The sequence below is a fragment of the Schistocerca cancellata genome, chromosome 1, assembly GCF_023864275.1.
Source record: "Schistocerca cancellata isolate TAMUIC-IGC-003103 chromosome 1, iqSchCanc2.1, whole genome shotgun sequence".
Lineage (NCBI taxonomy): Eukaryota > Metazoa > Arthropoda > Insecta > Orthoptera > Acrididae > Schistocerca > Schistocerca cancellata.
The window spans coordinates 725,822,305-725,837,247 of record NC_064626.1 but is presented as its reverse complement, the minus strand read 5'-3'; the positions used below and the strand labels follow the sequence as shown (position 1 = coordinate 725,837,247).

The 14,943-nt window shown below is 39.7% G+C and overlaps 1 protein-coding gene across 1 annotated transcript in view; it reads right to left on the bottom strand.

Annotated features, from left to right (window-relative positions):
- Nucleotides 1-14,943, bottom strand: part of LOC126097821 (peripheral plasma membrane protein CASK-like) — a 654,064-nt gene that overhangs the window by 220,433 nt on the left and 418,688 nt on the right. The window contains exon 10 of the mRNA XM_049910596.1: nt 1,868-1,986. Coding sequence (XP_049766553.1) covers nt 1,868-1,986 — 119 coding nt within the window. The remainder of the gene's footprint in view (nt 1-1,867; nt 1,987-14,943) is intronic.

Sequence of the window (14,943 nt, the reverse complement as noted above, 5' to 3'; positions counted from 1 at the left end):
TTGCAGATGACACTAGTATTGTCATCAATCCAAGCATACAGAGAGAAACAGAAGAAATGGTAAACAAAGTTCTTAAAAGTATGGTTCAAATGGCTCTGAGCACTACGGGACTTAACATCTGAGGTCATTACTCCCCTAGAACTTAGAACTACTTAAACCTAACTAACCTAAGGACATCACACACATCCATGCCAGAGGCAGGATTCGAACCTGCGACCGTAGCGGTCGCGCGGTTCCAGAATGAAGCGCCTAGAACCGCTCGACCACCCCGGACGGCACTCTTAAAAAGTATCATTGACTAGTTTTTTAAGATGGTCTCATCCTTAATTTTAAAAAGACACGACATATTCAGTTCGGCACATGTTGGGGTGAAACACCAATTGTAAGTAGAGCACAAAGTGACGAAATATTAAATACAGCGGGAACTTCCAACATTCTTCTGCGTCCATATCAATGACAATTTCAGCTGGAATAAGCATTTTTGGAACTCGGAAAACACCTTAGTTCAGCCACATCTGCACTTAGAATCAGTGTAATTCTCGGGGAGAGACTAATCAGTCAGTTGACATATTTTCATGCAAGAAAGTCATACGGAATAATGTTCTGGGGTAACTCATATTTAAGAAACAACTTCTTCGTTGCTCAAAAACGTGCAGTAGGAATAATATGTGATGCTCACACATACCATCTTGTAAATATCTGTTTAAGGAGTTGCGCATTCTGACTACTGTTTCATGATATGTTTATTCCCTCGTTAAGTTTGCTGTAAATACTCCACTGCAGTTCAGAAGGCGCAATGATGTACTTAATTACAACACCAGAAGAAAAAATGACATTGATTACTTCATATTAAGGTTGTCTCAAGCACAAAAGGAACTTCATAATGTTGCAACAAACTTTTTTGATCGCTTACCCAGTGAAATAAAATTTCTGACAAAACTGAGAAAGCATGTTCATAATAAGTCTTTCCAATCCACAGAAGAATTTCTTTTATCGTGATGTGTAAAAGCTGATTGGTTGTATCTACTAACTCGCATTTGTTTATTTTTTTCCTATAAAAATCCTTAGAAATGTCCAGCATATGTACAAATCAATTTGCGATATGAGTGTAAAATAACTCGTTCCAACTCATTGTGATTTATCGCGTAAAATGATCCCTGGAACTTTGAACTACCTCATTAACTGAAGATGCCTGGGACTATCTATCACTGGGTGTCATTCGGCAGCTTTATGATCGTTTGCATGCGAGAACACCCAACCATATGCACTAACGCCAGAGGAAAGGAGGAGGGGGGGGGTACACTGTGTACTGATACGACTATTTGGACACTCTTTATTGTGACATGCGCGTTTCATTTGGCCTCAGTTTGTTACTGTATACTCTTACAATTATGAAGTATGTGCGTCACCATTTGTCAATAAAACGACCTTTTACTTTAGTGTGTTGCATTTTTTTTCAGCAATGTGTGTAGATTCTACAATGAATCACCCGTCCAAATTGTAAAAGAAAAATAACCGAAAAAAACTGTACTTTATCAGCTCTTTTGTACCGCCTCTCAAAACAATTTCTAATAACATATACCACAAAATGTAACTCCAGTAGTATATAATACAAGCTATTCACAGAAGTAATACAATACATTCAAACGCAGTGGATCACACGAAAGAAGGAAATTTCATAACACAAATGCTGCTCTTCACTTGGTTTTATATTGAACAGTCCTTCGATAATGACGTAAATCATACGACGCACTCAACTTCGAAGAAGACGTAAAATGCAAAAAGAAAATGTTGACGTCTACTCAGGGTAATTACATGTTACGTAGGCAACCGATAATACGCATAGAACAAAATGAGGCGCACTTACCTCGAGCAGGGCGTGCAGTTGCCGATCCTCCAGAACCGAATGGAGGAAGTCACGGTCATTGAGGGGCGCTTCTTGTAAACAGTGGATATCGTCGAGGGAATCGAGAACCAGGCTCACAGCTCCTTAGGGAAAGACAACACTCATCTTACAAAGCAGTACTTCAACATCAGTCAAGAAAAATTAGAACTAAAGCGTCGCAGTAGCCATCTCAAAGGCTCAGCGTGAGCTCTGAAGCACACTACGAAATTACCGTAAATACTTCACGTGTACAAATAGCGCAACTTTACGTCATTTATTGTTCTTTTATTTACACATACACACTGAACAATCTACAAATAACACAGTTTAAATCATTCATATCACATTCTGTTCACGTACTTTGACGTTTAGCTGCCGATCGCTATTCCTACTGGCAGTAAGGAGTCCTAATTTCATCATTCGTAAATTCAAAAAGCCTTTTCCCTCTATGCCATAGGCGAAATACATGCCACACTCATTTTTTATCATCCGGTTCCTATTTCTTTCTTGATAGGGTGAAGAGTTCACATTACTGGTCACATGTTGATGCATTTGGACAGAGAACCCGCTTCAGCTTAACTTTATAAGTTATCAGATCTTAAAAAGAGTAACGACGCACTTAGATGTATTCAGTATACGAAACGGGGTATCTCTTCAGATAAATCAAAATTTGACTACGACCTTGTATTCTAAAGTTTACTTACATATTAAGGTCACAAACCTACTCTAATAGTCCAAGGGACCTCACTTCAGGAAACTGCCTACTTGTTTACTTTCGTCTCGAGCTTCTGTAATCTTTGTCCGAAAATAAAGCAGCTGTTAGCATTAATGAAAAAAATGGTTCAAATGGCTCTAAGCACTATGGGACTTAACATCTATGTTCATCAGTCCCCTATAACTTAGAACTACTTAAACCTAACTAACCTAAGGACAGCACACAACACCCAGCCATCACGAGGCAGAGAAAATCCCTGACCCCGCCGGGAATCGAACCCGGGAACCCGGGCGTGGGAAGCGAGAACGCTACCGCACGACCACGAGATGCGGGCAAGCATTAATGACTTAATATTAGAATTTCAAGCAAATTTTACCAGACTTTTCCTATTTCATATTCTCCGACGGATTCTCGAATCCTGAATATTTAATATTTTCGTTCTTCTAAAAGATGTTCGGAACTTCTTTTGAGTGGATGGATAAAGCATTGATCTTCGGCTATTTAAAATTTTCCTTCAAACTTCTCTATTTCTTCGTACATGCCAAATTTTTTGTTCTCCTTTTTACAGTTTACAATACTGAGTCGTTTGCCGCGTACTTTTAACGACTACAGAAAATTCCCGCAGTTCTTCGATCGTTGTCTGCATTGACACTTATGACCACCACCACCACTCTTCCTGATCATCGCTTTTATACTTCCTTTTTTGTGATCTGTACTGATCACTAGAACACGCTCGCTTTTTGGAACATTTTCATTAACTTTTATTTTTATTTCGTTTCACCTGTTGACACTATTCCTCATCTCGCAAAATATCCTCTACTACTGCCGTCTATGCCCTTCTGTCTAGTTCTATTTCGTCTCTCCACGTTTCTTCATTTTTTTAATGATATTTATTCGCCATTTGAATTAAATTCACTAAAATAAAATAAACGGAATCAGAGGGGTGAAAAAATGTAGGTGCAACAATATGAAATACGTGAGGTAACGGGTAGAAATGCTGAATTTGCAACGTAATGAATAAGTTGTGACAAACGAAAATTTGTGCCAGGGCAGGATTCAAATCCAGACTGCCTATTTTTCGCGAGCAGACGCCGTAACCATTATTAGGCTATATGATCACACCTCAGCGTTACACTGATATTTTCATTGACGCTCATATTTCCTCCTCGTATTTCCGAATACTGTTGCCAGAACTTTCTCGTGTGGAGAGAAAAAAAAAAGTTCAAATGTGTGTGAAATCCTATGGGACTTAACTGCTAAGGTCATCAGTCCCTAAGCTTACACATTACTTAACCTAAATTATCGTAAAGACAAACACACACACCCATGCCCCAGGGAACACTCGAACCTCCGCCGGTACTAGCCGCACAGTCCATGACTGCAGCGCCTAAGACCGCTCGGCTAATCCCGCACGCCGACATCTCGTGTGGAGTCTATGGGAACACAAAAATCTTCATTTCTTCTAATATCACTCACCTCCTGCAACCTGCTTTAATTTGAACCTGCTTGCGTATTCAAGCCTTGGTCTCACTACACAACTTTTATGCTCCATACGCTCCTCCACTAGCAAATTAATTTTTCCTTTATGTCTCAGGTTGCATTTTATAAACGTATCCCTTCTTTTAATTAAATTATGCCATGAAGCTCCTTGATCACCAATCTGATTCCACACTTGATTAGTAACTCGATCTATCTACCCATCTTCAGCACTCTTCTGTACTATGTCATTTAAAAAGATTCTATTCTACATCTTCATCTATACTCTTTGAACCACTGTGCACTGCACGGCAATTTCCTAGAGTCATCATTTATGGCCGGTTCTTTATGAAACATTGAAAGTAGGCTTTCTTAGGATATTCCGTCTGTTTTCAATAGCTTGCCAGTTGAGATTCTTCAGCATCTCTGTGATTCTCCCTAACGTCACACAAACCTGTGACCATTCGTGCTGCCCTTCTCTGTATACGTTCAGTATCCTCTGTTAGTTGTAATTGGTGCAGGTCGAACACGCGTGAGTAATGTTTAGAATGGGCCGCACGTGTGATCTGTAGGCTATCTCCTTTGTAGACTGATTGCAGTTTCCCAGTATTCTACCAATGAGCCGAAATCTTCCACCTGCTTTAGCTTACCCGCAACTAATCCTGTGATCACTCTACTTCATAGCACTAAACAGTGTGACACCGGGGTATTTTTATGAGTTGGTCGATTCCGGCTGTGTCGGCGATGGGCCGAACCACACAATAATCCTGGGTTCGGTGTGGTGGGTGGACTGCTGTCGGGTTGTGAACCACTGAGGGCTACGGCAGGACGAAGCCTCTCCGTCGTTTCTACGTCCCCAGTTTAAATACACAATACCTAGATTCTGTAGTCATAGGATATAAGGTTTTTTCTTGTTTTGAGATGTGTACAGTTCTACATTTCTGAATAGTTACAGGAAGCTGCCAGTCTCTGAACCACTTTGAAGTCTTATTAAGATCGGACTGAATATTTAAGCAGCTTCGTTCAGACTACTACACTGTAGGTAACCACATCGTCTGTGGAATGTTTGAGGTACTATTAATAATTTCCGCAAGATCATTAACATACAGCATGAGCAGCAAGGGATCCGACACACTTCCCTGCGGTTCACCCGAAATTAACTCTACATTTGTCGATGACTCTCCATCCGAGATGAATTGCTGCGTCATTCCCATTAAAAAAATCCTCAATCCAGTCACAAATTTCGGTTATAGCCCATTTGATCGTACTTTTAATAGTAAACGTAAGTGTGGTACCGAGTCAAATGCTTTACGGAAGTCGAGAAATACTGCATCTACTGTCTGTCTTGATCCATGGCTTTCAATATGTGTCATGCGAGAAAAGTGCGAGTTGTGTTTCAAATTATCAGTGTTTTAGAAATCAGTACCGGCTAGCATGGTTATATTTAAGATGCAGTATTATGCTTGAGCTCAAGATATTTCGAAGATCCAACAACAAATGGATGTCAAAAATAGTGGACGGTTGTTTTGTAGGTCATGTCTGATGCAGTTCAGGTAGACAGATGTGAGCTGTTCGGAATAGCTTTTGGTGTCCAGGGATCTTCAGTGTACTATGGTTAAAAGATAAGCTAATACAGCCACTAATTGAGTACAGAATCTGATGCGGATTCCAAACGGCGCGGGGCGTAGATCAGTTTCATTATTTCAGCTGTTTCTTAGTGGTACTGACACTAATATCCATTTCTCTCATCTTTTCAGTGGTACGAGGATTAAACTGGGGTAACACTCCTTGATTTTCCTTTGTAAAGGGACTTTTGAGAATAGGGTCAAGCATTTCTTCTTTTGGTTTGGTACCCTGTGTTTCAGTGACTGGATGCTATCTCTGGTGCCACTAGCAGCCATTACACATGACCAGAATTTCTTCCGGTTTTGTGGTACATCATTTGACAATATTCTACTACAGTGGCCATTGAAGGCTTCACGCACTGCTCTCTCTTGACAGCAAGACATGTTCCATTCAGCATCGTCTCTGTCTATAGTCCTGCATGTTGTTTTATATATATTATCCAATAGCCTCTGTTTCTTTAGACCTTTCTTCACAGTTACTGTATATTATGGAGGGTCTCCCCCATCATGAACTGTTCTACTGGGTTTATTCTGTTCTTCTCTGTACTGTTCCTCGTACACGTTTCACTTCCACTTAAGTCTACACTCTCAACAAATACCTTCAGCAAAGACTTCCTAACAATAAAATTCATATTACATGTTTCTCTTCTACAGTAAAGTTCTGCTAGCTAATCCCAATCTACATTTTATATCTTCCTCATTTCTGCTGTCGCCAGTGTTATTATTCCCAATTTGTAAAACGCTCTACAATTCTCAGCATCGCATTTCCTAATCTAATTACCTCATCATTTACTTAATTCGACTACATTCCGTTAGCTCCGTTTCGCTTGTGTTGATGTTCTCCTTAATACTTTTTAAAACGCCGAAGATTCCACTCAACTGATTTTCCCGATCTTTCGCCTCTCTGACATAATTACAATGTCATTCGCAGATCTTAACGTTTTTATTTCTTCTCCGTGGTCTTTCGATGTTGTACATGGTAGCGGGTAATAAAGGTAAGAATTTTTTTGTTGTATTCTGCTTCAATCATTTTAACTTTACCTCAGGCGCTGGTGTGAGCAGTTACGTAAACTACTCCGCAGTACGTGACCATTTTGGCTGATCACGTCCATCCCATGGTACAATGTTTGTTCTACAATTATGATGCTGTGTTTCAAAGCTACACAGGTCTTGTCGTCCATGACTGGTTTTGTGAGCATGAGAACGAATTGTCGCATCTCTCATGGACACCACAGTCACCGATATCGATATTATTGAGCGTTTGTTTGGTTGGGAGAGAAGGGAGCATAATCACTACCCATTTCCATCATCTTTACCTGAACGTGCCACTATTATGGACAAAGAATGGGGCAAGATTCCCTTGAAAACCATACACGACCTTTATTTAACCATCGTAAGACGACTGGAAGCTGTTGGGAACGCCAACGGTTTTCTTACGCCGTATTAGCCATGGTAATGTGTTGTGTTTTTGGTGTTTCCATATTTTGTCCACCCTCTTAGCTGTCAGCAGAGGGTTTCAGCCTCTCCCTTCCCTCATTGTATCATACAACACAATCGTCACATTACACCATACACACATCCAGAACACTCAACTGCACTCCAGAAATACACGCACACTATACAACTTTCGTCTACACACATGGAAAGAGGTCAATGTTAACGGCGGCAGAACCCCACATTTCATTTTTCTGGTAACATTTGCATGAGTATTCCCTGCCTATTTTACCCGAATGGGAGACTAATTTTCTTCCGAAATATTTTACCCCGTAGGCAGCTGCCAATAGTTAGTCATACAGTAGCGCTACATTTGTTTGGGAATGTAACAGATGTATTTCCCCCTGCTTTCAGCTCTGTCACAGTAACAACATAACAAGGCTATTGTTACAAGGATAGATCAACCATCCCTGCTGCTGCACCTCTTCAGGAACCGTGTATTAGTCCGACCCCTCCTTACATATACTTGCCTATATGTAACGTCGAAGCACACAGACCATGCTATCCCGTCAAGATTCTTGGTTTGTAATAACAGGGGAGAGAAAGGGGGGGGGGCAGGATTGAAGTATGAGTGAAGTAATATCAACTTGCACAGACGCATAAATATATTCATTCCTGTCGAATTAAATCCGTAAATCGCGCAGCAAGAAACTTCGTATCATGCAATAAGAGGTACACTTTGATAAGCGTCTTACAGTTGTTCACGGCGAACAGCTACGGAAACGCATACACTTTCAGTCCCTTGTACTCATAATCGAAATTGACAATTTTCATTTACGACTCATTTGCCAAAATAATTATTTTATAAACCTTACTGCTGTTGAACCAGGTTTCATGAACTATCTCATATTGCAAAGCGAAGGCAATGTGGCTAACGTAAGATACCCCCTCTTTTGTGGCTGTATTACTGACAATGTTGTTGTAATCTTGAGTATGAAAATTGGTTTGATGCAGTTTCGAAGCTAGTCTTTCCTGTGCAAGCCTCTTTAACACTGTGTAACAATGGCAACTTACAGGCATTTTTACATGCTTTCTGTAGTCAAGTCTTGATCTCTCTCCACAATTTTAACATCCTCCCAACACTCTCCTCTATAATGAAATTAATTTGCCTTGATGTCCTGCCAGTCAATCCCTTCCTTTAGACAAGGTGTGTCATAAGTTTATTGTCTCCTGAATCTATTCAGTACCTACTCATTAGTTTTCTAATTTACCAACCTAATCTCTAGTATACTTCTGTAGCACCACATTTCAAAGGTTCCTACTCTCTTTTTGTTCGAACTGTTTATCATCCACGTTTCACTTCTGTGGCCGAGCGGTTCTAGGCGCTACAGTCTGGAACCGCGCGGCCATTACGGTCGCAGGTTCGAATCCTGCCTCGGGCTTGGATGTGTGTGATGTCCTTAGGTTAGTTAGGTTTAAGTAGTTCTAAGTTCTAGGGGACTGAATCTTAAATTTATATTTATCAAATTTCTTTTCCTCAGAAATTCTTCTCCTGGTGTTTTCAGTCTGCACTTCATGTCATCTCTACTTATAACATAGTCAGTTTGCTGCCCAAGCAGTAAAATATCATCTACCACTTTCAGTGTTTCATTCCCTAATCTAACTCCTTCAGCATCATGTGATTTGATTGGACTACATTCTATCACTCTTGTTTTGTCTTCGTTGTTATCATTCATCGGATAATTTCTTTTTGTGACACTGTCCATTCAACTTAACTGCTCTTCAAAGTCTTTGGCAGTAACTGATCAAATTACAAACTCACAAGAAAATCTCGATGTTTTTATATTTTCATCCTGATCTATGATTTCGTTTCCAGATTACACCTTTGTTTCTTTTACTGCTTGTCCGATGTACTTACTGAATAACATCCGGAATTTGCTACAATTTTGTCTTGCTCCCATCTCAGTTACCGTTTCTTTTTCACGTCCATCTCTTTTAAAGCAGTTTGGTTTTCTTAACACTTTGTAGGCAGCACATCGCGGTCTCTGTTTTATCCCAGATACAGCCAAAAAAGTCGAGATACTTCTTTAAATCTGCAACTGCTATAAAGCTGATTTGCCATTCTTCAGTCTGTCTTCTAAGATAAGTCGTAGGATGAGTATTCCACGGTCTGTCCCTTCATTTCCCGGAATCCAAACTCATCTTCCCCGAAGTCCACTTTTACTCGGCTATCCATCTCCTGGTAATAATTCGTGTCACTAATTCGCAAAAAAACATTGTCTGATGATCCTGCAATATTCATATGTCAGCACCTGCTTTTTTTGGAACTGAAATTATAAGATTCACCTGTCTCATACATCGTGCTATCAGGTGAGACATGTTGTCATTGTATGTTTCCCGAAGGATCTCAGTAATTTTGCGGCAATGTCATCTAGTCTAGTGACTTGTTTCAATTTAGGTCATTAATGCTCTTCTTCTCGCACCTATTTCATCTTTATCTACTTCCTCTTCCATTTCCATAATATAGTCTTCTAGTTTATTTTCTTGGTAAAGCTGCTCTGTATACTCATTCAACATTTTGCCCTTCCTTTTCTGTAAGAACTCGCTTGCCATCTGAGCTTTTGACATTCACACAGTTGGATTTTTTTTCCCGCGAAGGTCTCTCTAGGCAGCATCTAACATTGCCAAGCATGCTTCAACAACTTTGTATTTCTCCTCTAGGCATTTTGCACTTTCTGTAAATCCGTATTCCCTTTTTCCGACTTCATTCTCTGGATTTTTATGTTTATACTTCTGCCAACTGAATTCAGTATCACGTCGTGTGCTGTCCAAAGAATCCAGCTGGACCCGGCCTTTTTGATCCTTTGCTGCCTTCATTCTTTCATCTATCGAACCTACTCATTCTTCTGTTATATTTATTTCTAGTGTTTCAGTCAGTCATTGCCTAATGATTCCTTTGGAACTCTCAACAACTTCTGGTTCTTTCCATTTATTCGGGTCCCATTTCCTTAATTTCCAAACTTTCTGTAATTCTTCACTTTTAATCAGCAGTTCATAGCCGCCTAATTATGAATAGAGTCCACATGTGCCTCTGACAATATTCTGTGTCTCATCATTATATAACCTACGGAAACCTTCCGATTACTTCCTGGCCATGTACTTACTTACTCTTACTCTCCTGGCCCCACAAACTGCAGTCGGTTTTTGGTCTCGTCAAGTATCTTCTTCCACAGTATTCTGTCTTTGGTATTGTCTTTTCTTGCTCCCAGTACCTGGAGATCCTTGGGAACCTGGTCTCTCCATCTTATTTTTGGCCTGCCTACAGGTCTTCGTTCTTCCAGTTTATTCCCTGAAATTTCTCTCAGTAAAGATCCCTGCTCTCTTCTGTAGACGTGGTCGGCCCATCTTAGTTTTCTTGTCTTGGCTCCCGAAACTACATCTGGCTCATTGTATAGCTATCTTTTCTTCCTTCTTTACCATTCTCCTTCCTCATAGATTGGTCCAAACATTTTTGCCGCTCGGTCTGAGCCATCTGTCACGGTCCGTAGTTTAAGTTCGATTACGTAGTGAGCAGGCTTAGGGACCGATGACCTCAGCAGTTTGGTCCCATTAGACCTTACCACAAATTTCCAAATATTTTTCGTAAGATTTTATTTTGGAAAAATTTTATCTTTCTCTCCGTGTATTTATCTGTTCTCCATATTTCTGTCCTATATAGTAGTACCGGTCTTATTATGGTTTTAAATATTCTTACTTTGGTTCCTCTCGAAAAAATGTTAGATGGTAGTAGTTTGTTGAGAGAATATGAAGGTCTGGATGCAGCTTTGATCTTCACCTCTATTTCTCGCTTCTTACCGCTTTTGTTGTTTACTACTGCCTCAGATATTTAAACTTGTCTACTTCTCCAATCATGCCGTTATCGGTTTGCAGAGGTTATCTATCTGCAGAGTTTCCTATCTTTTTGTTCTGTAATTTCTTTCTACGCTCATGAATTTTGTTTTCTCACCATTTACTTCCAGTCCAGCTTACTTTGCTTTTTGAAAGAGTCTTTTTGTCAGTATTTTAAGGTCATTCGGATTTTCAGTGAATAGTGCTACGTCATCTGCAAAGGCCAGTACATTTCTCTTTGTTCCTATTTTAATTCCCGATTCCGCTTCACTTGCTGCGTCCAGCGCTTCCTGTATTACAATGTTGAACAAGGGGAGTAATGTTCAACCTCCTTGCCTGACTCCTATTTTTATGTCAAACGCCTTCGAATAATCTCCATCGATTTTCACTACCCCTTTCGAGCCTATCAGTATCACTTTCACAAGGTTTATAATCTTCGTCGGTATTCCGCATCTCTACATTTTCTCCCGTAACTTATATCTGGATAAACTGTCACAGGCTTTCTTATAATCAACATATAGTACTGCCATTGTTTTGCTATACTCCCAATGTCTGAATACGGCTTCCTTTAGTATGAGTACTGGTCAGTAGTTGAACAAGTTTTCGTAAATCTCACTCGTTTCTCATTTATTATCTCTTTTAAATATAGTTCTAATTTTTTCTTGAGGATCTTAGAGAACACTTTATACGCAGTGCTAATTAATGGGATGCCTCTGTAGTTCCTGCATTGTTGTTTATCACCCTTTTATGAATAGGTATTATTATCGCTTCTGTCCACCCCTCTGAAAATCTTTTTTCATTCCAGATGTTCCTAACAAGTTTACTAGTTTTGCAATTTTTATTCCTTTCTTCTTAAACAATTCAGCTATTATGCCATCTCTCCCTGGCGCTTCGTTGCTTTTCAGTATTTTAAGTCTATTGTTTCTTTCATTGTCGGTTCCACAAAGGGCTCTAAACTCTTGATACTCATGCTGTTGCTCCATTTCTACACTTCTGTCTTCAACATTTAGAAGCTCCTCAAAATATTCCCTCCAAATTTCCATACCTTTGGATCTTTCCAGAACTGTATTGGTAGTTTTCGTGAGATTTTTTACTTTCGTTGGAATCCTCTTGTAGGTCTTTTTGCTTCGCTGCTCTTCTTTCCTTCTTTCACTTTTTGCTCACATTCTTCTGAAATCTATGGATTTTTCTTCCTTCTATTTCTTTTTCGGCATACTTCTAGTGCCGCTTCTTCCATATCTGTTTCTTCCATTTCCCAGTGGTCTTCAACGTCAAAGTTGTCTTCCATTGTTAAGCTGCAAAGCAAAGTTGATGTTTTAATGATATACTACTGTGCTTTGCTGTTATCCTTCAATCTGTCTATGACAATGTTATGGTCTTAAACGCTCCCCCCCCCCCCCCGGTTTTTCAATAGTTATTCTTTGGCGTACCTCTGCTATGATTAGATAATCGTCTATGCCTGCCTGCCTGCCTCCACTTCCTTTATAGTTTTCACATTCATTATAATACTTTCATAGCTTTGATCTACCAGGGCACGATCTTTTTTTTTTTTTTTGTTGATACCCAATTTATCTTGAGAATGTCCATCTGAGGGAATTGTGTGCTCGTAACCCTTAGGTCAGCTGCAGTTTCAAAACTAAGTAGTCTCACTACATTATCATTACTTTCAACATGTAGGCTTTCAGTCCCAGCTACTGCTTTCCATACGATATCCCTTCCAACTTAAGCATTGGAATCTCCCACAATGAGCTTCATATCATATCCAAGTCTTACTAATTACTTCTTCGAGAATTTCATAATAACTGCCTTTCTTCTCGTGTGCCAGGTTTTTCCAAAGTCCTAATGTTTGACATTCCAAATCGTAAGTCCTTGTTCGTAAGCCATTTTCTCTATTTACATTACACTTATCGTTTTCCATGGATCCCTTGGAGAGGAGTATCTGAATACAGTTCTAATGCAGACAGAGTTATGAGCTATAATCCTTGTGAAGATATTCATCCATGAAGTAGAAGAAATTGGCCAACAGTAAGTTCTTTAATTCACTCTGAAACCGGTCTTTATCATTTACAAGAACTTCGATATGCCCTGATATGTTATTTAATATATGAGTACCCATGTATTTGACTCCTTTTTGTACTAATGTTAAGCTTTTATACTCCTTATACAGATTGTTTTTGGTTCTGGTGTTATAATCATGTTTCGCACTATTTTGTGTAAAAAAGAAGTGACATTTTGGAAACGACAAAGGACATCAGTTAGTACGAGGTGCGACAATAAAGTAATGAGACTGATATGAAAATGAATGTTGCTTACCGTTTAGTCAAGTTTAGTGTTGTCTCCTTCAAAGTAGATCCCATCTGATTGCATACACTTTTTTCAGGGCTTCTGCCATTGATGGTAACATTTCTGGAACTCATCTTCTGTATTATCCTCCAAGACCCTCGTCACATCTCTTTGAACATCTTGTGTTGTTTCATAACAGCGTCCCTTGATCGCCGTTTTGACTCTTGGAAATAGAAAAAAGTCGCAGGGAGCGATATCTGGTGAAAAAGGTGGCTATGGTAGTACTGACATTTGTTTTGAGGTTAAAAATTGCTGTACTGACAGAGCAGCATGGGATAACGCATTATCGTGATGCAGAATCCAACTATCAGCAATGTTGACATGGAAACGAAGAACTCTTTTACGAAGTCTTTCAAAAATTTCTTTGTAGTAATATTGGTTAACTGTTTGTCCAGGAGGCACCCACTCTTTATGAACAATTCCCTTAGAATCAAAGAAGCACACAAGCATGCATTTCACTTTTGGCTTTGACATGCGAACTTTCTTTGGTCTGGGTGATCCCTTTGAACACCATTGCATTTTGTCTCTGGATCGTACTGAAAACAAACCACCTTTAATCACCAGTGATAACACGGCTCAACAGTTCTAGATTGATTTCCGTTTGCTCTAACAGATCGGCTGCCACATTTTCCCGTGTTTCTCGCTGTTGTGGTGTGAGATTTTTGGGGACCATTTTTGCACAAATCTTTCTCATACCAAGATCTTCAGTTATCATTAGACGAACCGTTTCTCCATTGATGTTCAGTTCTTCTGCCATCATTTTCATGGATAATCTTCGATCAGATCGTACGAGTTCACGCACCCTGGCGAAGTTGACATCTGTCCCTGAGGTTGATGGTCGTCCACTGCTGTCTTCATCTTCAACATTCGTTCTAACTTCACTGAACATTTTATGCCGACAAAAAACCTGAGCTCTTGGCATAACCTCCCCTCCAAAAGCTTTCTGAAGCTTACCGTAAGTTGTTGTCGCGTTTTCACCCAATTTAACGCAAAAAGAAATGGCATACCGTTGCGAAATATTATGCAGTTCCATTTCCGTGACAAGAGACACAGACACGTGTTAACTTATTACAGCACAACTCACGACTGAGCAGTTGCATCGATGGGCCGCTTGGACTAGAAGCAGCTTATAGACCAAGGTCAAAGATATTGTGCCTACGCAAGCCTGCAGGGTTCCCATATCTTGCATAGAAAGTAAGTCTCATTACTTTATTGTCTCATGTACTGAGAAGTAGTAGTTAGAATACCGAGTTTCTTAAAGACATCTCTTCATGATGATATAGGTAGGACTGACCCCAGATATAATTATAATGACTCGTTTTGAATTTTGAAAACATTCTTTTTGTGAGAGGAGTTTCCTCAAAAGATGATTCCATAACTCATTAGTGAATGGAAGTAGGCCAAATAAACTGATTTTTTTTAAAAAAAAAGAATGTTCAAATGTGTGTGAAATCTAATGGAACTTAACTGCTAAGGTCATCAGTCCATAACCTTACACACTACTTATCCCAAATTATCCTAAGGACAAACACACCCATGCCCGAGGGAGGACTCGAACCTCTGCCGGGACCAGCTGC